This window comes from Arachis hypogaea, chromosome 2, assembly GCF_003086295.3.
Source record: "Arachis hypogaea cultivar Tifrunner chromosome 2, arahy.Tifrunner.gnm2.J5K5, whole genome shotgun sequence".
Taxonomy (NCBI): domain Eukaryota; kingdom Viridiplantae; phylum Streptophyta; class Magnoliopsida; order Fabales; family Fabaceae; genus Arachis; species Arachis hypogaea.
Genome location: NC_092037.1, coordinates 5,947,449 through 5,975,408, shown reverse-complemented (window position 1 = coordinate 5,975,408; position 27,960 = coordinate 5,947,449). Strand labels below are relative to the sequence as shown.

The 27,960-nt window shown below is 31.0% G+C and overlaps 2 protein-coding genes and 1 non-coding gene across 4 annotated transcripts; 2 read left to right on the top strand and 1 right to left on the bottom strand.

Annotated features, from left to right (window-relative positions):
- The first annotated feature begins 22 nt into the window (after positions 1–22).
- On the top strand, positions 23–685 carry LOC140176471 (uncharacterized). Its single transcript, XM_072207985.1, has one exon. It carries the CDS (start codon positions 23–25, stop codon positions 683–685), a length of 663 nt encoding a protein of 220 aa, XP_072064086.1.
- A 2,791-nt stretch (positions 686–3,476) lies between these two features.
- TRNAM-CAU (transfer RNA methionine (anticodon CAU)) lies at positions 3,477–3,561 on the bottom strand. The gene is given in 2 exon segments: positions 3,477–3,512; positions 3,524–3,561. It is a non-coding gene; the product is annotated as a tRNA-Met (tRNA).
- An 8,893-nt stretch (positions 3,562–12,454) lies between these two features.
- On the top strand, positions 12,455–17,562 carry LOC112734711 (uncharacterized). Of its 2 annotated transcripts, none has more exons than XM_025784145.3 (3): positions 12,455–13,211; positions 16,332–16,508; positions 17,081–17,562. In XM_025784145.3, exons 1-3 carry the CDS (start codon positions 13,023–13,025, stop codon positions 17,339–17,341), a joined length of 627 nt encoding a protein of 208 aa, XP_025639930.1. In that variant the 5' UTR covers positions 12,455–13,022; the 3' UTR covers positions 17,342–17,562. The 2 variants fall into 2 exon arrangements, with proteins under 2 accessions (XP_025639930.1, XP_029146985.1); XM_029291152.2 differs by having other exon boundaries at positions 12,461–13,226.
- The last annotated feature ends 10,398 nt before the right edge of the window (positions 17,563–27,960 follow it).

Genomic DNA, 27,960 nt, shown 5'->3' with positions numbered 1-27,960 from the left:
GCCTGATACAATTAAGGCTACAATGGAGACAAATGAAGAAATGTCAGATGTTGAAACAATACTAGAAACCACCTCCACTCAACCATTGAAAGTCTCCTACGGAGACAGATTGGTTGGTGATGGTCTGGGAAAGTTAAACCCAGAGGAGATAGTGGAGATGGCGACAGAAGAGTACATGTCAGAGAGTGAGTCCTTGGATTTGGATCTTAGTGATCAAGCTCCCTTCAATCCTAAACCAAACATCGAGGTTACTCTTGAAGAATATGATGAATGGTGCAGGCCATGGAAACAGGCCCTAATTGTCAAACCATTAGGGAAAAAGATTAATCTACATGCCATGGTAAGATGGATAAACAAGCGGTGGGCTATAAAAGAAACTACCAGAGTGATGGATTTGCAAGGGGGATTCTTTCTGGTTAGGTTTTCTAATCAAGACGATTATGCACTTGCCTTATTTGAGGGTCCTTGGATGATAGCTGGCCATTATTTGTTAATTCAAAGATGGAGTCCTTTGTTCATGCCTCAAGAGACGAAAGTCCAGAAAATGGCAGTTTGGATTTGTATTCCTAACCTTCCGGCAGAACTTTATAACAGATATTTCCTATGGAAGGTGGGAAAAACATTGGGGACCATGCTTTGGGTTAATGAGCTCACATCCATTCAATCGAGTGGAAAATTTGCATGAATATATGTATAAATTGATTTGGGGAAGCAATTGATTTCATCTTTTACAGCTTTAGAAAAAGAGTTTTATTTTGGTGTATGAAGGTTTGTATCTAATCTACTTTAGCTGTGGAAGATACGGGCATAAGATGATGACTGTCTAGAATTGAAAAAGCAGGACATAAGAGAAAAATCAGTTCAGAATGGTGATGATAGTCAGAACCACCACAAGGAGGATAGCAACACTGGCGACAACTAGAAGCAAGAACAAAATCTTCGGAATACGCAAAAAGGGAAAAAGAAAATTGGGAGAGAAAATCCAGGTATCATTAATAAAAATTCCAAGGATACCACTGTTGACCTACACCAAAACCAACCCATCCAGCTGTCTATTCCAATGGTGGATCATGCTCAAACAAGTGAAGAAAGCCCCTTTGGCCCATGGATGGTAGTCAGAAAAGGTCAAAGAAGAAAGAATAAAAAAATTAATAAGACAATTAATGCCAAGGATAAGAAAGGATATGGATTCAGATTTGAAATCCCAATCAGGAAAGAGCAAGTGGCGAGATTGAGAAATCTAAGGAAAGAAAGAATCATCCTAGCCAAGGAAAAAATCAACCTAGCCAAAGCAATGTCAAAGCAGCAACCAAAAAGAAAATGCAGCCACACACTAGGGAGGAATTCAGTCAAAGGAATGCCAAATTTGGACCTAAATAGAGCATAAAAAATATTCCTACCAAACTCAAGAATAATGATCAAAGCAAAACAAACCAGACAAGCCAAGTCTAAAAAAAAAGTAACAAAGGAAAACAGCAAACTCAACCTTCATTCCACCAAATCTATATGGTAAAAAAGATGACAATCATCAAGATTGCTTAAAACAGTCTAGCAGGCTTGGTAAAGACACTTACAGCAAACAAATAGAAGGACATGTCATCTCCTCTAATGAAAACTTGGACCCTAACTCAGCTTTTCTCATATCTAAACTTATGGGGGAGACATCAAAAGGGGAACAAGTTAGCACTTACAAAGAAAAACCACCTGAACAAGCTGACACCATAATTATGTCTACTGATATGATTACAGAGATGCAGATGCAGAATGTTGTTCCTCCCAATGAGGCTGAATCAGAGGTTAACTCTGTCCAAGATATGGAAGCCTGATAGCCTTCTTTTAGTCTTGGAACAGGGAATTTCATCTCCCTTGTTTTATTTGAGTTTCAAGTTTTACTTTTTGGATTGTTGTGATGAACATAATTATTTGGAATTTTAGAGGAGTCTCAACAAAAGGGTTTCATACTATCTTCTCAGATTTAAATTCTAGATGCAAATCTAGTTTTTACATCCTTTTGGAGACTCACATATCTGGCAGGAAGGCTGAGAATGTCATCAAAAGGCTTGGCTTTGATGCTTGGTGTGTAAGTGAGGCTGAAGGCTTCTCAGGAGGAATATGGTGTTCATGGAAATCGGCTCTTTGGAAGGCTAAACCAATTCTGGTTCATAAACATCTGGTCCACCTAAAAGTCCAAAGGCGAGATGAGGCCCCTTGGTTTTTCACTGCCATATACGGAAGCCCCCAAGTAGCGAATAGGAGAGCACTTTGGGAGATTATTGAAGACATTTCAGAAAATTTAACTGGATCTTGGTGTTTACGGGGAGACTTCAACTCAATTCTTACTCTTGACGACTCAGGGAGTTCGTCCAACCTATCTGTAGATACTAGTAGTTTTTTAAACTGTATTAATAAGTGTGAACTAAATAATTTAGGTTTTTCAGGTCCTCTTTTACTCGGAAAAGGAATAATATTAAGAAAAGACTCGATCGTTTTCTTACAACCTTGATTTTACTAACCGTTTCAAAGATGTTGGGGTTAAATATTTGCCTAAACTTAAATCTGTCCACCTCCTTATTTTGCTTAATTTTTAGATGGCTATACTTTAGATGAGGGCTACAAACCATGTCGGTTCCTTGCTCTGTGGTCCTTCATGAGGACTATAATAACCTTGTTAAAAGAAGTTGGAACAACAGAAATAACTTCATGATGAATGTTGCCAATTTCATGTAGGAAGCTAAAACTTGGAATAAAGAAGTCTTTGGCTATATTTTCAAGAAAAAACAAAGAATCCTATCAAGATTGGAGGGAATCACCAATAGTCTTTCCTTCAACCCGAATCCTTTAGTTGATAAGATCCAAAAGGAGCTTTGGCAGGAATATGAAGGTATTGCAGTGCAAGAGAAAGTCTATTGGCAACTATCAAGGAGTAACAACATTAAGTTTAGTGATAAAAATATTAGATACTTCCATTACAGAGCAAATGGTAGAAAGAAAAAAAATAGGATAACAACCCTTAAGAATGATTCAAGAGAATAGATTGATGATGTTACACAGTTAAAGAGATGAGGGGTTGATTTTTTCAAGACCTTATACTCTATGGATTCAAACCACAATCCTTTTCCCCTGTCTGGCTGTTTTTCGAAGCTTGTTAGTAGGAATTATGATGATATTTCAAAAGAGGTCTCCCAAGAGAAAGTTAAAGCTGCCATTTTTTATATGGAAAGCTGGAAGGCTTCGAGGAGTGATGGTATTCCTGCAAAATTTTTCCAATAGTCCTGCAATAAAACACATGATATGCCCATTAAATATATCTATAAAAATTTATCAATTTGATTCCAAATCGTAACTAGACAAACCCTTTCTCCAATTGAAAAAAGCAACCAAATTGATAAATTTTTATAAATATATTTGTCAACATTTAATTGAATATGCGAAGTGTTTATATCCTAAAAAATATATATTTATTGCAAACAAATATGTGGGGTGAGAGAGGCTTGAACTCTCGACCTCAGGATAACTCTAAAGCTATGAGACCTACGCGCTAGCCAACTGTGCCACCACCCCCTTTGTGTGTAATTTTCAAAGTTTTGTTTTCTAACTTATTGCATTTTTCTTTTATCCGTATAAGATGTGTGAAAATTTTACTTTGACAATTCAATGGAACAAGCAAGTTCACCCAAAAACTCACTTTTAGACCCTTCCTTTAATACAAAGATACATATTTGTTTCTTATTTTTGGGATGTGAAAATGTATGTGTGTGTTTTTTTTTTTTTGGTTGGTATTAGAAAATGGATTTGTTATTTCAAGTAAAAGTTTAAAAGTACTTCTTCAACCTTTAAGGGTACCCTTTTTTTGTTTTTGCCACAAGGGTACCCCCTTTTAATTTTGTCCTTTTGTTTTTCTTTCTTTGGGCTTAGCCCCCTCAATCACCCAAAAAATAGCAACTATTTGATCTCTTATTGTATTACAAATCTAAAAAAACAAAGTTATTTCTTCTATTAAGATGTCTTTGCGACTTGCAGTCCTGGAATATTGTTGCTGAATCCATCACAAACTGGGTGAAGTCTATTTTTCAGCAACCCAAAAATATTAATGAAGTTAATAAGACTCTTATTACAATCATTTCTAAAATTTTAGTACCTGAAAATTTTAGTCATTTTAGACCTATCAGTCTATGTAATGTTTGCTATAAAGTGGTCACTAAAATTATTGCCTCTAGACTTCAAATTTATATGCCTGTGCTTATTTCTAACACTAAATATTGTTTTATTTCTGGCAGGATAAGTGCAAAAAATATTCTAGTGGTACAGAAGGTGGTTCACACCATGCGTAATAGGAATCAAGGAAAAGGAATCATAGCTATAAAGATCGACCTAGAGAAGGCCTACGACATGTTAAATTGAAATTTTGTAGTGGATACTCTAAAAGGCGTCGGTATCCCAGAAGGAATCATTAATGTCATTGCCCACTGCATTTCTACCCCACCATGAATCTCCTTTGGAATGGATCATCCTCTGAAACATTCTCCCCCCCCAACCAGAAGGATTAGACAGGGAGATCCCCTCTCACCTTATCTTTTTGTTCTGTGTATTGAGCGTTTATCCCACCTTATTAATAAAGTAGTTGCTGATAAAAAATGTGAGCTAATAATTATTTCTAGAAATGGGCCTAAAATATCTCATCTTTGTTTTGCAGACGATTTGGTTCTCTTTGCTAAAGCTTCTAGTGAACAAGTGCGAACGATTAAGGATATCTTACACACTTTTTACGAGAGCTTGTGACAAAGAATTAGCTTCCACAAGTCTTGTGTCTACTTTTCTAAGAATGTTAATAATAATATTAAGCAGCAACTAAGCCAGGAGCTTGGAATGACCCTGACGGCTAGTCGGGGGAAATACTTAGGAGTACTTTTGATCATGGAGAAGTGTAACCAGCGTCATTTTCAATTCATCCTTGACCGCATGCAAACCAAGTTATCTAGCTGGAACAAGAAATCTCTATCTTTTGCAGGGAGATGCACCCTTATCCAATTGGTGTTATCAACCATTCCTAGTTACTGCATGCAGACTATGAAGATTCCTATGGGGCAATGATAGAAAGGTCCATCTCTTAAGTTGACAGAAAATTTTAAACTAAAGGAGGAAGGTGGACTGGGGATTCGAAGGGAGCAGGAGACCAATCAACTGTTTCTTATGAAACTTGCTTGGGGCTTAATCTATAAAAGGGATTCCCTATGGGTTCAGGTGATGAGAGCAAAGTATGCGAGAGGAGACATCATCATACCCAAAGTCCATAAGAAGACCAGCAGCTCAAACACTTGGATTGGAATAACAAAGGTCTGGAAAAAATTTCAAAGAAACCTAATTTGAAGAATAGGTTACGGAAAAAGCATTTCTTTTTGGGAGGACCATTGGATCCCAGGAATTCACAAATTAAGAGACTTAGTCTACCATTAACCTCAAATGAAGAAATACTTGGAGAAAGATTGTGCAATTATATTAGTTCTCAAAATACTTGGAATTGGACAAAAATTAGTCAGGTTTTGCTAGAGGATGTTCTAGAGCACATTAGAATTTTAAAATCCCCTAATCTGACATTAGAGCAGACACTGTGGGGTGGCTTCCAACAGTAGATGGCAGATTTACAATTAAATCAGCCTATGAGACTCTTTTCAGTAACAAGGAGAATAATAACAGGTTACACAAATTGCTTTGGAAAAATAACTTAGTGGTTGAAAATCTTCTATTTCCTCCTTACCCATGAAGCTTTGCTTACCAATAACAAGAGGAAGAGCTGAAACCTCACAGACAACAACGACTATCCAAGATGCTGCGGAGAGGAAGAGACTGTGTTCCACGCCTTACGCGATTGCCCCTACATCTGTACGGCATGGATTAGCATAGTAAACAGAAATGCACAGGAAAATTTTTTTTCTCCCAATCATTTTAGGAATGGCTTAGTACTAATCTTTCATTGGTTTTTCGAAAGCAGTATAGGACTCCGTGGCCCATCATCTTTGTCACAGCGTGCAACATAGCCTGGAAGTGTCGAAATGATTTCATTTTCAGGGATGAGACTCTGCCAAATAATCAACTTCACCAAATGATAAGGGAAATTGCAGAAAATTATAGCATTACTTTGAGCATAACAGAGCATAGTAGTAGCTTACTAAATCTTACCAGAGAGGAGCTTGTCAGATGGGAGGCGCCAAATTGTGATTAGACTAAATTGAATGCAGATGGGTCAATCGTTCATTCTGGTAGCAGAGGCGCTTGCCGAGGTATTATTAGGGATTGGGCTGGACGCACGATTGCTGGTTTCACTATGAACATCGAACCCTGTACCATAACCATGGCTGAACTATGGGTCTTCTATGTTGGGATTAAGCTAGCTTCTGAGCTAAGGATCACGAAATTAGTGGTGGAATCAGACTCTAGATGTGCTGTAACGCTGGTTCAGAAGGCGTCTCCGGAGAGTCATGGTAGCTCTTCTCTCGTCCGGTCGATCAAGGAGTTTTTGGTAAAGATGGATAATGTAGAAGTAAAATATATCTACTTGGAGAATAATTTTCTGCGCGGATTCTCTCACGAAGCTGGGTCAAGGAGAAGTTGCTGGAATTAAGTTCTTCAAGCAACCCCTCTGTGCTTGTTTCATCACCTTCTTACTGATGCAAGTGGTGTTAAGTTTGGAAGATTGGTAGTAGTCAAGTTTTTCTTATTTCTTTGGGCCCTGCGCCACGTTACTCATAAAAAAATAAAGTATAACATACTGTGTCTATGAATTTGAATTTATGCAGACAATTTTATAAATTACACTATCACAGACCCTCGAGGATTCGAAGTGGATATTTCCTACTTAGAGCATCTTTCAAAATTTTCGAGTTAGAAGCAGTTCCTTCCCAACCAAACAACACATAAGTGAATTTCATATCAAACCCACAGACAACTAACATATTTTGAGTAGGGTGATATTTTCTTCCGCGAAAACGAGGGGCTTCCACCCTTGGTACCTTCACACGACTATGAGTACCATCTATGGCTCCAGTGCAGTCTTTTTTTAGAAAGTATATTGACATATTAACATAATTTTATAATTATTTTGTTGAAAATTACATAAAATTCACTAAGTAAATTAAAAGATTTAGTACTTTGAAAAACGGATAGAATCGACTATTATGAAGTATTTCATAAGGAACATTCTCACCAGACGGTTGCTTGAAGAAGTCTCCCTCTAATGATAGAATAGCATTTAGGATGTTGTGAAAGTCACGACTAATTGTCTCTCCTGAGCGGTGAAAGAAGAAAGACATGGTTCTAGTTTTCACATTGTGCCCTATAATATGTAGGAATTTAGCTACTTGCTCTTCAACCGTAGAGCGAGTTGAATCCTTGACTCTACCAGTTTCTCTTAATTTTTGACACAACTTCCTAAATGCTTCACGGCCCATATGTATGACATCTCGGCATTTTTCAGATTTCAGTAACCATGTCAATAGCTGAGTACGCCTAATTTCTCTGTCCAAGTTGTTATCATTAATTTGCCTAGGCCTATATTGTGATAATAATTCCAAAGTATATAATGCATGCAATGTAACACATGAAACAGATGTGACGTAGATATGTTATCTCTTTTCTAACTCTTCGCTAACACGAGTTATGGTTTGTATTGGTTTAGGGTGATATTGGTCAATAGAAGTGATTTGATTTACTTAAAAGTCAGATTCATGTATAACATTCGTATCTTCGAAATTTTTAGTATCCATCTATGAAAATATAATATTTAGAGTGGACATATCAATAACAAAAGTACTCAAAAAGTGACAAAAGGAGTATAACATATTATATATATATATATATACCTAATATATTATACATATATGCAAATATAAAAGGTATAACATATTATATATACATATAAAATAAAGGAAAAAAAATCCTAATATGTTATTTATTTTAAATAGAAATCCTAAAGTGTACTTTGGTTTTGATTTGGCAACTACGTTCTAAGAATTTAATTTTATATGATTTTTTAAAAATCGGCTACTGATTTAGTACACTTCAGAAAAACAGCAAGCAGTAACCATATTAGAAAAATCATATAAAATCTATCTTTGGTTGGATTCTCCTAAATTTTGGTGTGGTTGAACTACACTTACCCATAAAGTTAAGTACTTTTTTCGTCCTTAACGTGTTTGGGTGAAAATTAAAATCGTCTCTGACCTTTTTTTGTTATTAAAATCATCCTCAACGTTACAAAATGTTATAAAATCATCCTTTTATCCATAAACAATATTTTATAGACAATTTTGCCCTTAAACAAAAATCGAAAAATCCTTCCTACCCTCACCACTAACCTCTGCATCATCATCACCATTGCTACGCATCTCTTTCTCCCTTTCTTTATGGCCACCACCACTATCACCATAACCATCACCATTGGTATCATAACCATCACACCTTTCTCTCTATTACCAGTTAATCATCCTAAATCACTACCACCGACCAACTACTCCCAACCCTTTTCTTTCTACCTAAACCCTTTTTTTGCAACAATTTAGCAATTTAACAGAAATCATCAACAACAATAATTCAGCAATTTAACAAAAATCATCAACCGCAATCATCAACAAAATAAATTTAACAAAAATTTTAAATTAAAAAATAATTCAGCAATCATCAACGGCAATTTTAGATCCAAAATCAGAAACAATAGAAATTAAAAAAATTAAAAAGAAAGAAATGATGTTTATATTCTTCAAAAATAAAAAAAATTAAAAAATAAAATAAATGAAGAATGAAACCCTTGCCAGCAACAATAGAGACAGAGCAGGTGTACAGCAATGATGGGAGAGCAACGAAACCCTTGCCTAGTGACAATGGAGCGGTTGAAACTCTAACAATGGCGACGCAACAGAACATAGCGTGACGGGAGAGGAGCCAGAGTCCAATCCCTGCGACGACGAAGAGAAAGCCCATGGATGCATAAAGAAGATGAGAGGAGCAGCAGAGGGTTGGCCTAGCAGCGACGGAGCGGCTGAACCCTGGCAACGGCGGCGCGACAAGCCTCAGCAGCAGAGAGAGAAAGAGAGACGAAGAACGACATGCCCATCGCGACAAGTCCTACAGCCACAACGCGACGGCGGCAGCTACCCTCTTCCCTACCGTCACCTCCCTCTTCTTCCTTTCCTTTTCTTTCTTCTCCCTCTGTTGTTCCTTTTTTTCATTTTGGTTTCATTTTGATTTTTTTGTTTAGGTGGAAAGGGGTAATGGGGGTGCGGATAATGGGTGGGGTACTAGTGATAATAGGAAAGAGTTTTTATGTCATTTCAAAAATTATTATGGACAAAAGGATGATTTTATAACGTTGTGTAATGTTGAGGAAGATTTTAATAACAAAAAAAGGTGAGGGACGATTTTAATTTTCACCCAAGGGGTTAAAAACGAAAAAAGTAGTTAACCCCTTACCCATATTTAACCCATTTCAAGTCTTAGAGCATTTTCACTTTTCTAAGAAAAGTTATGCCTCTCGAAATATAATTTTATTTTAAGGAAAGGGTGTTGTCACAGCAGTGAATAGCCCTGCTTCCAAAAGGCACACCTTTTCTAAAAAATTCGAATTGCCCTGAAATTTGGAAATAAAATACTATACATCCTAATATTTCACCCTTTTTTAGTTGCACTTCCAAAGATTTTCAGATATGTGGTTTTGAAGTTGTTATTCCAGAATTCGGAGAGCATTGTTTCTACAGAAAATGACCATTTTCTAAAAATCATATCTCCCAAACCACACATCAAAAAGTTCTAAAATTTTAGGGAAACAATTAGACATCTCAAGGTTTCATAAAAAAATAATTTCACTCATTTTGAGTAGCTAAATTGCTCCCAGTTTTGTTCACAAAATGCTGTCCAAAACTGCATAATTCTGCAAGACTGCAACATGTAACCTCGGGTTTTGAGAGGTCAAAAATTGATTCCTAACTTTTCACTCACTTTAACCTTGCATTCTAACTTTCTTTTACCTATTGTAACTTGTTAAAAAGATTAAATCAACCGCAAATATTCAAAATTAATAACTCACTATTTTTTGTCACTTTCACATTTAAGCATACTCATATAAAATAAAATTTTTTTGCATTACTCAACATATCAATCTAGACACAAATAACTCAAACAATCCACATATATTATCATCAATTTATTATTGCATCATATATAACAAATAATCCAACATCATCTCAAATAATCATTAGTATGTATCATCAATTAATTCAATCATGAATTAATTCAATTATGGAACAACCACTGCAGCATTGTACACAACTGTTACCAATTTGTCATACTTCACATCATTAGGGGAATTCATTTTTTGCATCCAATAGCAGTTGCAGCATGAATTGAACCTAACATAAACTTCTCTCACACACGTCAAAAACAATGAACCAACGTAAGAGAAACGAAAAAGTAGCATTTCAAAAAATAAAAACGTGCTTACATTATTACTTCCTACGACAATCCATCTAAGCCAACTCAAATTAAAAAAGAATCCACAATTACAAAAATCAGAAAATAGATAGAAAACCTCTACAATTTCAGCTGAAGAAGCAAAACATCTATTCAAAGAAATTACCTAATTTGGGAGAAACGACAAAAATGACGAAAAAACTTACCTTCGTTTTGAGAAGGAAAAGATGTAGTTGTGATGGACTTGTGACGACAATAATGATACCGCGATAGCGTTGTGAACAACGACGATGAGACTTCGATGACGCTGGTGACACTAAAAATAAAGAAAAACAAGAGATGAATTTTAAGATTTGAAAAAAAATGAAATAAAAAATTTTAATTTCTCTATTTAGTAAAGAACAAATATGTAATTGTATCATTATTTATTTTTTTTTATCTATTTTCATTTTATGGGAGAAAAAAAATTGACTGTACATCATTACACTTTTTCCATTTTTTATTTTTGTGATTCAAATAAAAAAAAATTAATTTTTCACCCATTTTTTTTATATTTTCTTTTTTTTTTCCGTATTCTCTTAAATCAAACACTACATTAATGGTGTGTTTGTTTAAAGTGAAAATGGGAGGAAGGAAAATAAAGGGAAAGAAATGGGAAGAAAAATAATTATTTTTTTTGTTTGGTTGAGGAGAAAAATGAGAGAGGAAAGAAAATGGATGAAAAAATTTTGATGGGACTCACAAATTTTTTTCCTTCCAACAATAGAGAGAAAATAAAAAAAAAACTAATTTTCTTTTTCTACTTCCAATATTATCTCTTTACTTTTTTCAATATATTTTATAATATAAAATTGTCTTTTTATAACATTTCTTTCTTTCTTATTTTCTTTTCATTCAAACACATCTAAAAAAAATAAAAATTCACTCAATTTTTTTTTCTTTTTTTTCTCTCTATTTTTTTTTTTTTAACCAAGCATAGCCTAAAGCGGTTAAAGGGGTGATTAGTTTTTTTGTGACACGTAGCGAGTTACTAACATTTATATGCAATCTGATTTTTTAATTAAAAAAATTGAAAATTAACGGCGTGTTAGTTAAGGCAGAAAAAAAAAAAAGTATATAAGTAAACTCGGAAATTGTTTTACTGGTTTAATTTGTTTTGCTAGAAAATATGAAATGGGAACCCAAAAGAATTTTCATGCTAGAGCTAGAGTCGGTGAGAAAACCGACCAAAATTTTGATGTGTGAAATTATATTATTAATTTTTATGTATTATTATGTAATAAGTTTAATTATACATATTTTATATATGAAATAAATATTTTTATATATTTTATTTAAATATAAAACATGATTTAATTTATTAAAAAATATATTTAATTAAAAAATATAAAAATAAATTTTTTTAAATATTTAATATTTGTTGACTTTACTTTTAAAATACTAACACATTGTTTAGATTAAAGAAATTTAAAGGAAGAGAAAATAAAAGAAGAAAAAATAGATAAAAAAATAAGTTTTTTGTTGTTTGGATGAGAAGAAAAAATAAAATTAAAAAAAAATTTATGTGAAATCCACTAAAATATTTTCATCTTTATGAGATGAAAATAAAGAAAAATATTGTAAACATAAATAAAATTACATATTTATCCTTTATTATTAATAAATTATAATTTATATATAATATAGATAAAGGTATTAATATAATTTTATATTATTATAATTTTTTAATTTTTTTCTATTAAAAAAAATTATTTTTATTTTTTTATTTATTTTCTCTTCATCTAAATATCATACAAATAACTCTATTTTTTATTTTATTTTCTTTTTTTTTTCATTTTTTTCTCTTAATTTCTTTCTTTTTATTTTCTTTTCTCCGTCCAAACAAAGCCTAAAGAATTTGTTTTGATAGAATTGAAGTGAAGGAGAAAAAAGAGAGTTGAGTTGTATAAATACTCTTAATCTTTTCACTTCACTTCCCATCTCTCTACCTCTTTCCTTCTTCTTTCCTTTAATTTTTTTTAATAATTAAAAAAACATTCTCCTGTCCTTGTTCTTTTTTCTTGCATCAATTGTTCTTCTTCCTTGTTCCTTCTTTTTTTTTTTTTTTTTTGTAAGTTGGTTCTTGTTTTTGCTTCTATGCCATTAAGCCTGTTGTAATAGATTTATCAATAATGGCAGAAACTAGAGTTCTACCTGTTGGATATAGGTTTCGTCCAACAGAAGAGGAACTTTTAATTCACTATCTCAATAACAAGCATTTGAAAAATGATGCAGAGATTAAGAACACTATTTCCCAAGTTGATCTTTGTAACTTTGATCCTTGGGATTTACCAGGTTCCTCTACCTTATTACTATTGTTTTATAAAAACTTTATATCTTTGATCTTTATAAAGTTTTTATACAAAAACTATGTAAAGTTTTAATTTTTAGTACATATTAGCAATCTTAGATTGTTGTTTTTTATTTTGAGAGTTGTGGTTCATACTTGGTTGAATTATATTATAGAACAATCGAAGGTGAAATCGGATGATCAAGAATGGTTTTTCTTCAATGAATTGAAATACATGAAAAACAAGCGGTGTAACAGAAAAACCAACATGGGATATTGGAAGATCACAGGAAAAGAGAGAATCATCAAAAGAAGAGGGACAGACAGTGTCATAGGTACAAAAAGAACACTAGTTTTCTACGAGCCTCCACATAATGTCAAAACCAATTGGGTTCTTCATGAATATCATGCATTTGATCAAAAGGTAGGTTCTTGCCAGGTAAGAGATTGTATTGGAAATGAAATTAATTCTCCAATTTTTTTTTTTTATCTCTATTATTGGTTTTGTCGTAAACTATGGAATCTTTTCACATCATTTTTTCTGTTTAAAGTCTTTTCTATTTCTAGCATGTTTGGTTCAAGCAAAAATAAGAAAAAAGAAAGAGAAAGAGGAAAAATGAATGAAATTTTTTTTTTGTTTAGATGTTACAAAAAATGAGAAGGAAAGAAAATTTACACTAGTTTAAGAGAAAATAAAAGAAAAAAATTAAAAAAATGAGTGAAAATTTTTATTTATTTATTTTTGGATATTAAAAGAAAAAAAAATTTTAGTGTAGGACTCACTAAAAAATCTTTTTCTTCATTACAAGTAAGAAAATAAAATAAAAATATTATTTTTTGTGTATTTATAATGTTATCTATAGTTTTATTATTATTAATAATTATCAATATAAATTAGTTTTAATAGTTTTAATATATTATACTAAAAATTTATCTTTAAACATTATATATATATATTAGATAATTAATTTAAATTAAATATATAAAATTATAATATTTTATAATATTTATAAAATGTAATAAAATATAAATAAATAAAAATATTTATATTTTATTTTTATTATAAAAATATTAATATAATTTTATATTATTATATTTTTTTATCTAAATAAAAAAAGTTTTTATTTTTTTATTCAAACAATACATAAATAATTCTATTTTTTATTTTTTTATTATTTTTTATCTATTTCTTTTCTTTTCTTTCATTTTCTTTCCGACATTCAAACATAGTGTTAATGTGTGTTTTACTAAAAAAAAATTTTCATTATTGCAAGTAGAAAAATAAAAAAAATGTTATCTTTTGTGTATTTACGATTTTATCCATAATTTTATTATTATTAATAATTATTAATATAAATTTAATTTTAATTGTTTTAATATATTATTATATAAAATTTATATTTAAATATTATATATGTATTAAATAAATAATTTAAATTAAATATATAAGATTATAATATTTTATAATATTTATAAAATATAATAAAATATACATAAATAAAAATATTTATATTTTATTTTATTATAAGAATATTAATATAATTTTATATTATATTACTATTATAATTTATTTTTATTTTTTATTTAAATAAAAAAATTTTTATTTTATTTATTTATTTTTTATTCATTTAAATAATATATAAATAATTTTTTATTTAAGCAAAAGTTTTGTTTAGATATAGAAAAAAATTAAAAAATTTAAAAAAATATAATTATTTATACGTTGTTTGGATAAAAAAATAAATAAATAAAAAATTTGTTTGAATGAGAAAAACAAAAAATCGTAATAGTATAAAATTATGTTAATATCTTTATAATAAAATAAAATATAAATATTTTTATTTATGTATGTTTTATTGTATTTTATAAAAATTATACAAATTATAATTCTATATATTTAATTTAAACTAATTATTTAAAATATTATTTTATTAATTTTTTATTTTAGATTTTTTTCTCAAATTAGTTTTGGACTTTGGAACTAGCCATTGATATGTTGAGGGGCGAAACCTTATGCAACAAAAGGACGGTAATGGTCTCTAAATTTTGATTTGTTTTTTATATAAATTATGTATAAATTTTAGTTTAATATTTTTGAAAATTTTATTTTATTTTTTTTATTATAAAATTAAATTTTTAGCTGCTTTAGTTTTTGGCTAAATTTTTTAAATAAGTTTTTTTGAAGGAGGATCTTAAAATATAAGGATTTTTATTAATAATAATTTTTAAATAAGTTATTTTGTGTTTGAAAAATTATTATACAAGTTCTTGTTTTAAAGTTGTGCATTAAATAGGAATGATAAAATAGCTTTTGAAAATAAGAGAAGTCACATTTTTTAACTTTTTCAAAAACTCTTAAATAATTTTTTAAAAAATAAAAAATTTATTTAAAAAATTGTACTAAATATTATTAATATAATTTTTTATAAGTCAAAAACTAAAAAAAATAAAAAAAATAACTTTTAAAGTTTTTCAAATGGACCTTAATCTAGTTTCCCCTTCCATATGTTCATATAACAATATTACCATTAAGTATTTATGTTCATAGAAAAATGCATTTTTTCCTATAACCTTTTTTTCTCTCCTGTACACATTTGACAAAGAAAATTTAAGAGGATTCATGCTGCATCAAAATCTGTCAAAAAAATAATTATCTTATTACTTTTTTTAGTTTTTTTCTATCTTTGGAATTTAAAATTTTTCATTTATAATTCAACTTGGAAACAAAATTTTTCTATTTATTTTTAAATAATGTGAGAAAATATTATTTTTTTGTCAAACAATTTTTTAAGTAGAATCTAAAAGAAAATATATAGAAAAAGATAAAAAATAAATCCTCTCAAATTTTTTTCATGTATTGTTGTAAATAAAATTTTTTATTATGTATTTTAAGTTGAACCAAGAAAAAACATAAAAAAAATGTTGAGTGGAATAAAATTATACTTGAAAATATCAATTGAAAAAATTTATTACCAAAAGAAATATAGTAAAAAATTAATTTTTGTGATCACAAGAAAAAAATTGAGCTAAAATTTATTTCTTATCTTCAAATTAACTTGTTTGAATCCAATTTTTTTGGCTCATGTGACAAAAGCTCATCTCTAAGATACAACATATTTTATAGGTTTAATTATTCTGTTAGTCCCTATAATTTCGTAAAATTTTTAATTAGTTTCTTATACTTTTTTTTAATTGAGTTATTGCACCAATTTTTTTATAATTGGATTCTTACATTTTTTTTATTTAGGTCCCTATACCAATTTTTTTTAGTTGGATCTCTATAAAATTAAGTCAATTATTACTAAGAGAGACTTAATTGAAAAAAAATAGTACAGAGACCCAATTAAAAAGAAAAAAAATATAGGAACCTAATTGAAAATTTCACGAAAATATAAAAACCAACAGAATAATTAAACCTATTTTATATTATATGAAACAATTTCTTTAATTTTATACTACAGTTGATAGGCCTCGTCGTTTATGACACTTATGGTTTAATCTCTTGTCGATTCATTGTCTTGGGTGATACAATTTTTGTACGCAGAGCAACATCGTATTGAGCCGTGTAATAATGAATGCTGAGAAAAGGGAACAGAAGCTAAAGACAAAAGCAAGCAACATAGTCGAAGAGGAGGAAGTAAAATGTGAAGATGAACCATGCAGCGAAATTACTGGCTGTGTTACCCAAGCAACTACAGAAGATGCAATCATTCCTGATAATGTGAGTGGAAACATTAATATATTCAAAAATATTATTTGTATATTAAAATTAGTTATTATGTATTTGTTTATAAATATATGTTATTTAATTTATTTTTAATATATATTTTATATTAGTAACTGATTTTGATAGCTGATTTTAATGTACAACTAATGTGATTATTTGACATTACAGGTCCATTTGGGAAACACTAAAAAACTATTTTTTTTTTTTTTTTACTTTTGACTTATAAAAAGGTACATTAATAATATTTGGTATAATTTTTTAGATAAATTTTTAACTTTTCAAAAAGTTATTTAAGAGTTTTTAAAAAAGTTAAAAAATGTGACTTCTTCTATTTTCAAAATCTATTTTATCACTCCTATTTAATGTACAACTTTAATACAAAGACTTTTATAATAACTTTTCAAACATAAAATAACTTATTTAAAAATTATTATTAACAAGAGTCTTTATATTTTAAGCTCCTTTTTAAAAAAAATCATTTAAAAAATTTAGTCAAAATGGCTCTATATATATCTTGTCGAAAAAATTTTAATCTCGTGACCAAACATTACGAGATATATTTTCAGGCATGTGTTTCATCCGAGCGGCAACAACCTCAAGTTATAGATTATGAAATTCTCTCATCGGGAGAACAATCTTCAGTAGCCCATTCCGATAATGAAAACAATAATGCCGCGGAAGCAACATGGAGGCAAGATGCCGATATGAATATCGAGTATTTTTGGAATTTGCTGTTTTCTAGCATCGATGCTGACCCTCATGCTGAGTTCTTAAATTCGGTGTTGGCAGGGGATGATCAACTCTATGTTGATTCCGGCCACCATTGACTTTACACAGGTACAAGTAAAGATGTAAAAAAAAAAAAATCTCTTTCATAGACATAGACAACTCATAGGGATGTTTTTGAGCAAGCTTTTTTTGACAAGAAATTTGACCCCCAAGTTGTGGTTGTTATACTTCAACAACATCAGATCTAATGAATAGAAGCAATAATGTTTGTGGGGTGAGAGAGGCTCGAACTCTCGAGCTCAGGATAACTCTAAAGCTATGAGACCTACGCGCTAGCCAACTGCGCCACCACCCCTTTATGAATGATTTTCAAAGTTTTATTTTGTAACTTGTTGCATTCTTTTTTTATCCGTACAAGTTGTATGCATGTGTGAAAATTTTACTTTGACCACTCAATGGAACATGCAAGGTCACCCAAAAACTCACCTTTAGACATTTCCTTTAATACAAAGATACATATTTGTTTTTGATTTTTGGAGATGTAAAAATGTATGTGTAAATGTATGTGTGTTTTTTGTTGTTGTTGGTATTAGAAAATGGATTTGTTATTTCAAGTAAAAGTATAAAACTCTCTCTTAACCTTTAAGAGTGGTTTTTGTCATATGGCCCAATAAATAAAAAAAGTTATAAATACTCATTTTGGATATTTAGAAAAGGACTTGTGCTTGACAAAATAAAAATAACAACTGGATGATCTTTTATTGTATTACAGACCCAAAAAAACAAAGCTATTTCTTCTATTAAGATGTCTTTGCGACTTGCAACTTTTATTTATAAGTGACAAGTAGGAAAAAAAGTCTTATGAAAATTTTATTTTATTTATAAGTTTTATTATTTACGGTAAAATAAATTTTGGAAACTTTTTGTTAATTTCTCAAAGGGTATCACATGATTAGACGTTGTTATTGTCTTTTTTTGTTTAAGAAATATATATGCACAAGACCCATATACATCATATTAGCAATCAAATCCTTAAAAGAATCAAATGTATAAATGCTCAATGTTTTTCAAGTTATTGCTAAAATATCACTTTCTGCATCAAAACTTTGTTATTGATATTATCTTGGACAAAGTTTAGATATGGCAGTGTTCACAACTTCATATCCATCTATCTCTTATATCCTAGAAAAACTATTTCTATTAACAAGTATATGATAATTAAATATACACTTTCTGATCTCAAAATTCTACTATTAATACATTAGCATTTCACAAATATATAAATTAAGATCATTAAGGTTCTGAAGAGAATGAAGAGGAGGATATTTGAATCCACCCTTTTATCAGCTGCTCTAAAAATCTGAGATCTAGAACTTGAGTGACAAAAAGCTTTACAACATATGCACCAAAGCAGGCCCAAACACATCGACTCATACTCGATTTGGTCATCGTTGGATCACAGAAAAATTGTTTATCAGATTTTCTTGTCAAGAATGTTTCTCATATTCATACATCATTTTTCACAGCAGTGTTGAAATGCAACTAAGAAATCTACAAGCGCTTTTGTTTCAGTAAAATTAGCATATGGTTTTCGAAATTCACATAAAAAAACATAGGATCAAATTTTATAAATACATCGGTCATGAGTGCGAATAATTTAAATCTTAGCGGAGCTTAATATATGCTTAAGTGTGTCAATGTACTATCAATTAATCTCTAGGAGTTATGTGCACAAAATACCTGCAATCAACATAAATAATCTCAAATAATAATCGACATATGACAATATAAACGACATAATTAAGCCCATCATGATACCTATGCGAGAGAAAGATGAAAAACTAAAACATACTAGCCTTTCACTAGGTGGAATCGCCTATATGGATTAGATTAGTGTGCTATCATTAATGTTTATGCTTATATTCAAGGTATTAAAGTTAAACCTTTCCTAACATATATTTGAAGGAACATCTTTAAAGAAGAGGAGGGGGTTGTTTTATATGAGAGAACATCATGATTAGGTGATTACTAACCGTTCAATGCCATGGCATTAGATGATAAACAAAATGATTCTATGATGAAGATGCAGAAGTCAGAAATTCCCATACCTACATGAAAATACATACTTGGAAGGACAAAGATGTTTGACAAATTCAGAACACGTCATAGACAAGAACAGGAATGTGTTAACAAAGAAATAGAACAAGAAACTTACCATCATGGCAATAAGAAAAATCTTGAAGTAACACAATATCATGATTGTAAGCAAAAGGTCATTGAATCTGCATGGTTGAATACATTTATGCTGATATTAAATTGATGATACTAACGTATGAATTTGGTATGCATAGAATGTTAATTGAAGAATCAACTTACTAGTAATCAATCCTTTCAAAATTTAAATTGGCAACTTGTTAGCCTTTTTGTGCAAATCACTTGTGCATCTGAATCATTTTATCAGATTCAAATTCTCATTTCAAAGCCAAAACTAAAGAACATTTTATTCAATATTTATCATGGCCAAAACTCTAAATATTCATGATACACGGGACTCCGAAACCAAGTCCATCACCAACACTCGGAAAAAATAGATTCTTTAAAGAAAGACTGATAGGGTCATCGCATTCCCAACAGACAATTGGTTCCTCAAATTCTTTAAATGCGAAAAAAAATTTAATGGATGAATGATAACTTATATATATATATATATATATATACACACACACACACACCTGGAGATGCTGATTGATGCATTGAGAAATATCTTAACCATAAAGAAGAAAGTCAGAAGAAACATGAAGTTCCCAAAGACGACATCCATGAACACCTGCTAATGAAAACCATAAAACTTCCATAAAAAAATGGCATAAAAATTCAAACCAACCAAGTTGAGTGAAAGGTTTGACATAATGCATATATATGTGTGAACCTTGCAACATGTTGATACTAAGGAAGATGAGTTTCTTGCTTCTACATACAAATGAATACATGCATCAAAAATAAAATAAATAATGGCCTTTCGAGTGTAGCCCCCTGCAAAAATTACCAAATGACCAATTTCAGTGATAGAAAATGTGAATCATGAAAGTAGTATGAAGCAGCATATTTATTTACAAAATGCATTCTTATTAAACACAAATTAACACAGCCTTTAGATTATAAAAAAGGCAGCTCAAACTTCAAAATGCTTAAGAATTCTTATTATCAAACATGATCTCCCAAGGGAAAATGAAAAATCATTATCCAAAGACCAATGCACATAATATTTGCTGCAAAAACAATCATAGGAAATTACTAAAGCAAGCATCAACAGAAGAAACCATAATAATAATAATAACTAGGGTTTATTATTATTACACAACAACATAGTACAATACCTCAAACTTCAGTGTTTGCTGATTGAAGATATTGTACAGAAGATGTCTATAAGGCTTTTTGCTTGTGAAGCATCAAATCTATCATAGGAATTTGAAAAAAATAAATAAATAAATAGTGAAGGGGAAGAAAAACACGGCAATCCTTGCTCCTATCATATAAAAAACTAAAAAATAAGGAAAAAAGATTTAAACTTTGAAACCAGTAGTATAAAGGGATATCAAAAACCATGATTTCACACACTATATATTCATCTGCAACAGCTGATAAACCCAATTTGACGGTTTATCTTGTATTGAATTTAGAGTATTTTGATAACCTTTTGTCACATTTAACCTATGAATTAGCATGGTTTTGTTATCTCTCCCATATTTATGCTTAAGTGTAAAAACATGCTTTTTAAGCCTTATTTTGATGAATTCTGATTTCTCCTTGATTCCATAAGATGCCTTGATGTGTTTACTAGTAATTTCAGGATTGAAATAGGCTAGGCATGGATCAAAGAAAGCAAGGAAGGAAGCATACAAGTGGAGAGAAGCATAAAAAGTCAAAGAAGCAAAGTCAGCCAAGCACGCGCACGCGCACAAGGCGCCCGCGCGCGCATTGCAGAATCGACCAGGGACGCGCACGCGTACCGTGCGCGCACGCGTCGATGACCGCACATGACTTCATTAAAGCAACACGTGCCTGGCGATTTAAGAGGGTTTCTGAACCCATTTTAGCGCCAAATGCTGATAGAAAGGAATAAAAGGATCAAGGATTGAGGGGAAGGCAATCAATCTTGGAATCATAGAGCCTAATTAGGATTAGTTTAGAGTTAGTTTTAGAGAGAGAAGCTCTCACTTCTCTTTAGAATTAGGATTAAGTTTAGGTTAATCTCTCTTCTTAGATTTAGGTTTAATTCATGCTTTGATTCACTTTTCCTTTACCAATTCTTAATCTTCTCCTCCTCCTCTTTCTAGTTATGTGCTTTAATAATTGTAATTCTTCATTTTGTTTTGGATAGATTGTTGTTCCTTTGTTTTCTTTCAATAATGCAATTTGAGGTAATTCATGATAATTGTGATTTCCTTGATTGTTGTTGTTAATTCTTTGCAATAATTGTTGTTAGATTCTACTCTTGTTATCAATTTACTATGCTTTCCTTTTATGCCTTCCAAGTGTTTGATGAAATGCTTGGTTGGATTTTAGGGTAGGTTTTGTTCCTCTTGACCTAGGTAGAGTAATTAGTGACTCTTGAGTTATCTAATTCCTTTGTTGATTGATAATTAGAAGTTGCTAATTGATTTGAATGCCTCTAAAGCTAGTCTTTCCTTTAGGAGTTGATTAGGACTTGAGGAATCAAATTGATTCATCCACTTGACTTTCCTCCATGGTTAGAGGTTAACTAAGTGGTAGCAATGAACAACTCTCATCACAATTGAGAAGGATAACTAGGATAGGACTTCTAATTTTCATACCTCACCAAGAGCCTTTTATAGTTGTTAGTTTATTTTTATTGCCATTTATATTTCTTGTCTAAAATCTTAAAAACTCCAAATATAACTCACAACCAATAACAAGACATTTTATTGTAATTCCTAGGGAGGATGACCCGAGGTTTAAATACTTCGGTTTATAAATTTTAGGGGTTTGTACTAGTGACAAACAACTTTTTGTATGTAAGGATTATTGTTTGGTTTAGAAACTATACTTTACAACGAAATTTCATTAGTGAAATTCTAAACCGTCAAAAATCCAATCATCAACAGCCTTGCATTTTTCCTCAAGAGAAGGGGGATAAATAAAAATTGACAAATTTAAATTCACTAATACTAAGTAATTGAAGTGAAAATGAAGAGAAAAAGGTAATTAACGTAAAAGGGTAATTGAAAAAGCAAAACTTTACGCATTTCATCAATTGAATGTTGTCGGAGGAATACTGAACATAGAATGATTTAATTGGGAAGCTACACCGAACGCATTGGTAACCCATTGATGCTGCAAGAAAAGTTGCATCACTGGTTCGATCAAAACTAAAGGTTGATTAAAAATGTTTTACTTTTGTTTTATTTGGTTGAAATTTTCGGTGTTCTGACTTCTAAATCTGTGAAACCTGTGTGTTCTTTCTGCAGCTGAGCAGTGAAGACAGAAACAGGGACAAAAGGGTAACGGGTTTAGGGAAGATCCAAACGAATATATCCGATCCATTTGGAAAATAGGGTAACAATTTAAGATTTTGAAAACCGGACCCGTTATCGAATTGTTTTAGTTATTGGTTTAACTATGATTCAATTGAAAAAATTATTTTATAATAAAATAATAAATAAATAATTAAAAAACATGATTCAATATGATTTCTGAAAAAAAAGTAAAAAATTGAAAAACTACAATCGTGAAAAGAGCTCAAGTTAATCATTCAATATTTCAATATGATGTATGGAAAAAAAAGATGAAGCACGACGAATGAGCAGCCATTACTTTCAAGGGATGAGAATGACAGACGATTCGACCCACGACGACGACAAGCACGATGAGGGATAGCGGACAAAGCGCGACTAAGCAGTTAGAAGAACAAACGAGGAACAGAGGAATGAGGAAAGGGACTGGAGCACGACGAACAGATGAAGCTCGTAGGCATGACGGACGAGCGGCGGTGAGAAGAACGGACTGCGACGAAGGAGGCTAGGGTCTTTTTGGAGGAAAGAAGAAGAGCTATGTTCTTTTTGAGGGGGAAGTGAAGAGAAAGTGAGAAACTGATAGCGATAATAGGACTTTTTTCTTTCTTTTTTTAACAAACGACGTCATTTTTTAAAAACCGGATAGGTTCCGATTTGATTCGATAGGCCGTTTTTTGGCTGATTCAATGGTATTCAAGCAATTTCTAACTTTTTCGGTTTCATTTGTTGAACCAAACCGCAAAAATTTTCAGTTCCCAATTGAACCGATACGATCGTCAAGTTCAGTCCGATTTTTAGAACCAATTAAAATTTTTTTAAGAGTCTTTCTAAAGTCTAAACTTTATAAAAAAAAATCAAATTAGACTTCTAAATTTTGAATTTTTCATTCAACTAAAATAATTTTTTAAATCAACCAACTTAGTCGAATGGTCAATTCATTATCTACTTATGCAATTATCACATTCAAATTCCATCTTATGTAACAACCTATTATCCACCAGTAGATCTTTAAGTAGAACTTAAATTTGTAGCAAACTAATTCTTAGTATTTTGGATTGAGGATATTGTTGGATTAGTAAATTAAATTAGACTTCTAAATTTTGGTTAACACAAACAATTAAAAATATGAAAAAGTCTTTACAAATGAGTGAAAATAATATAATATGGACAAAAAACAAATTTGATTAACCTCGAAAAAATTTAAAACTAATTTAGTTAGGTGAGAATTTAAGATTAACCAAGTTGATAAACAATTGAAATTTAAGGAACAATATATATTCATAATTTACAATTTATTATTTTTTATTATTAAAAGTTTAGATGAAATCAACCATGAACAGTTTATTAATATGTACTATTCAATTTTATCAAATTCACACTTTGTTGGAATATGTTTTGAGAAAAAAAATTCTAAAATAAAAAATTGGTAAGGTGGACAAGTTAGGGTTTTAATCTTTTTAAAACTTTATCATGGATGAATCTATTCTCTATTTCACTATCTTAATAAAAAGATAACTAAGTAATTGCTTTCTTATTTTATTAATCTCCTTACTTCAGAAAACTTTTATTCGTGTTTTGAATATTTATGATCTTAGCACATTCTCTTTTGGCCTATAAACTTTCACTTAATTATTTCTTAAAACTAAGAGTAAAATAATAAATAAATAAGATTTATATTTTAAACATATTAATTTTTAATAAAATATATTAATAAAATCTTTTATGATAACAGATATGAACAAGTTAATTTAAATTAAGATATTTTATATCCTAATTATAAGAATTAATTTTGAGGTAATATATCGATATCTAATTTTTCATAAGCTACCAAATTGTAAATTTTTACTTTTTTAGAAATTTATTTGTCGCATTATTTTAAAAATAATTAAAAAATATACTAGATTTTTTTCAAAATTTTCAATAAATCAAATAATTGAAAAGAATTATATATTAATTCACAAAAGAGTGAGACCACTAGAAAATAGACATTAATTTTGTTGTTGTCTATATACATATATTGGAGTAGAAATCTTATATATCTTTTTGTCTCTGGAAAAAATAGAAACAATAAAAATAAATAGTAACATTAGAAAGACAAAAAAAAAACAGTCCAAATTTATTTTATTTAATATTTATTGATAATTAATAAATACTAAATAAAATAATTTTAGCTGATTTTATTGTCTCCCAAATATTATTGAAAAATAAAATACTATTACCAAAAACTTGGTACCGTCACAATATTAAAAATACTACTAACAAATAGAATTTTATTTCTGCTTCTATTAGTTATCTAGGAGTGTTCGTGGTGTTGTTTGGCTCGATTATTTAAGAAAAAGTCATCCAATTTAATGTTATATTAATACTTCGGTTTAGATTAGTTCGATTTTTTAGTCGAGACCAACAAAATCAAACCAAACTAATTGAAATTGGTTTGGTTTTTTGGTTTTTCAATTATTTCAAAAAAAAAATTATCCTACATATATCCACTCCTGATAACTTGTCCTATGATATTTTCAAAAAAAAAAAGCAACAAAATAACATGTTTAATTTTACAAAGACATAAAAATATCAGGTCCTATTGTTCTTTCTGTAAACTCTAAAAAATTAGTAAATAATTAATCAATAAATTAATTTTAATAAAGGAGATTAGAAATGTAAATTTTATAATAGAATAAAATAGAACTAATTAAAATTAGAATTTTGACACCAATTTCAAAGAATATGGCTCAAAATTGGACCGAACGGATTAAACTGGTCGAACCGGACCCAAACCGGGCCCGTAGGCCCGACTAACCCATTTTATTTAATGAGCTTTAGCTCACTCTTCTTCCCTTTGCATGCAAGCACGCTGAAACATTTCAGCAAAGGGGGAAGAGCACTTTTGCTTCACCAAAACCCTTGGATTTGATTAAATCCATATAACTTTTCGCTCCGAATTTCAATCGCCGCATCGTTTTTGGTCACGCGACTACCACGTCGAGCTCTACAAATTTACTGAAACAATTTTATTAGTAAGCCACTCTATCTCTCTCAGCCTCTCCTTCTCCCATTTTTTCGAAATTATGTAAGTGGTGTTGAGTTTTTGCCTCTTTGATGTATTAGGATTCGATTAGCTTGAGAAAAATATTCACTCTTGCTTATACGATGCTTGAGTAAGATGAGGATACTAGAACTCTAGCTAATCTCTTGAATTGGTATATTGGGTATTGAATTTGGGTATATGTGTGTGATATATGTGAATTTAGGTGTATATATGTATATATTGGAGCTTGAATTGTGAGCTTTGGAACTTGACGGAGGTTGGGTACTTGTGCTTTGGTGATTTTGAACTTTTTAGGGCTGTGTTCGGTGCATTAGCGGGTTGTCTCAGGAAATACGTGGAAATCAGTCAAGGTATGGTTTAGGTTTCACGTATTTAATATATAATGTTTTGTAAAAACTTAGGCTAAATGACCATCAGATAAGAATGAATATATATGTATGTTGAATGGTTTAGTGCCTTGATGATAATTGTGAACTAGGTTGAGGGTTGACTGTTATTGGATATTGGGTATGGAAAATGGAATGCTAAATGAAGCAATGATGATATTTTCCATGTTGATAATAATGAATTTTTAATAGGCAATGATTTACTGATGTTCTTATTGATATAAGTGTGAAGTTCATGTACTAGAGTTGTTTAAATTGGAGTTTAATTGGGTGGAGGAAGGATGTGAAGTGACGTGCTCAATTTAGGCATGATAGGTTGATTTTTGAAGGATGACTTGATAAAAAAAATTTGAGGTTTTAGGTTTTTGTGAAAATTGGTTTTTAGACGAACTTCGGCGAGTCATAACTTGGCCTCCGAATCCTCGAATGATTTCAAACTTATTTTATATGAAAATTGGGTCTGTGAAGTTTACGCAGTTCGAAGAACGGAAGAAAAATTATTTAAAACGAAAAAGTTATGTGCATCGGAAGTTTGGGTTTGAACTTTGAAGTTTGAAATTCTGCAGCTTTTTCAGACTTAGTGAAATTTTTGGAAAAATGTACGTCCATGCGTACGCGTGGCCCACGCGTACGCGTGACCTGGGATTTGTGTACGCGACCACCTTCTCGTGACGCGACCAACCCTTTTCGGGTTGGGATTCACGCCTACGCGATCAGGGAGCTTGCGTACACGAGCGAGGATTTTTCATGCCCACGCGTACGCGTGGCCCCTGTTTCAGCAAACCTAAGTTTCTGAGTTTTAAATCTAATTTCAAACTTCTAAACCTCTATTTTCGTGCGTTTAGTCATAAATCATAGTAGTAAACATAGTAATTAGATGATGCTAGGAAATGGAGGTATCTTGGGGGCGAAGTAAGCTGAGAAAGTGATGAATTATATATGGAAACGTGTATACTTGAAGTGGATATGGTACCATGACTTTAATGATATGATTATGCGATGATTATGAATAAAGTAAAGAGGTTATAACGTTGAACTTGCGAATGAATGAGCATGACGATGATATTGTTTTATGGGATGTGAGGAAGGTGGTAGGGCACTAATCCCCCGACCGGTATGACACGACCTCACTAGGAGAACGTGGTAGGACACTAATCCCCCGATCTTGTACCTCCTGGAGATGCGCAATCGAGAAACGGTATCCGGGTTAGCTACCGAGTGTGTCGGGTTCTGGCAGTTAACCGATGCGTAAGCTCATGCCTAGTAGGAAAGGCATACATCATGTGCATATTGTTTGTTTTGCTTGCTATACATTAATTGGGAATGTCTAATTGATTACATTATGTTAATTGTTATATTTGCTACTTGCACTACTTGTCTCTTACCTGTGTTTGCAATTGTCTGTTTGTCTGTCTTTGCAAACTCACCAGTGATGGAGGAACGGAGAAAAGGTGGAAAGACTTAGTGCTAAGGTTAAGATTAAACTAGGCTTAGATATCCTTAGAAGACCACCTTTTATGATTTTTGTTTAGTAATTTAAGCTTTGTAACCTGAGTGTCGGCGTTCTACGATTGCCTCTGGCATTTCCAGGACCTTATATCTTATGTGTGTGGCACCTTTACCATGCTGAGAACCTCCGGTTCTCACCCCATAGTTTGTTGTTGTTTTTCAGATGCAGGTCGAGTGGCACCTCGCTAGGCGCCTAGAGTTCTGCGGCAAAGTGGTTCATTTTGAGGCCCTACTTTTGTTAT

Coding starts and splice junctions, on each gene's coding strand:
- LOC140176471 (XM_072207985.1), top strand. CDS start 23: ATGGAGACAAATGAAGAAATGTCAGATGTTGAAACAATACTAGAAACC.
- LOC112734711 (XM_029291152.2), top strand. CDS start 13,023: ATGAAAAACAAGCGGTGTAACAGAAAAACCAACATGGGATATTGGAAG. Junction 13,227..16,331: donor AAAAGGTAGGTTCTTGCCAG/GTAAGAGATTGT, acceptor TTTTGTACGCAG/AGCAACATCGTATTGAGCCG. Junction 16,509..17,080: donor ATGCAATCATTCCTGATAAT/GTGAGTGGAAAC, acceptor ATATATTTTCAG/GCATGTGTTTCATCCGAGCG.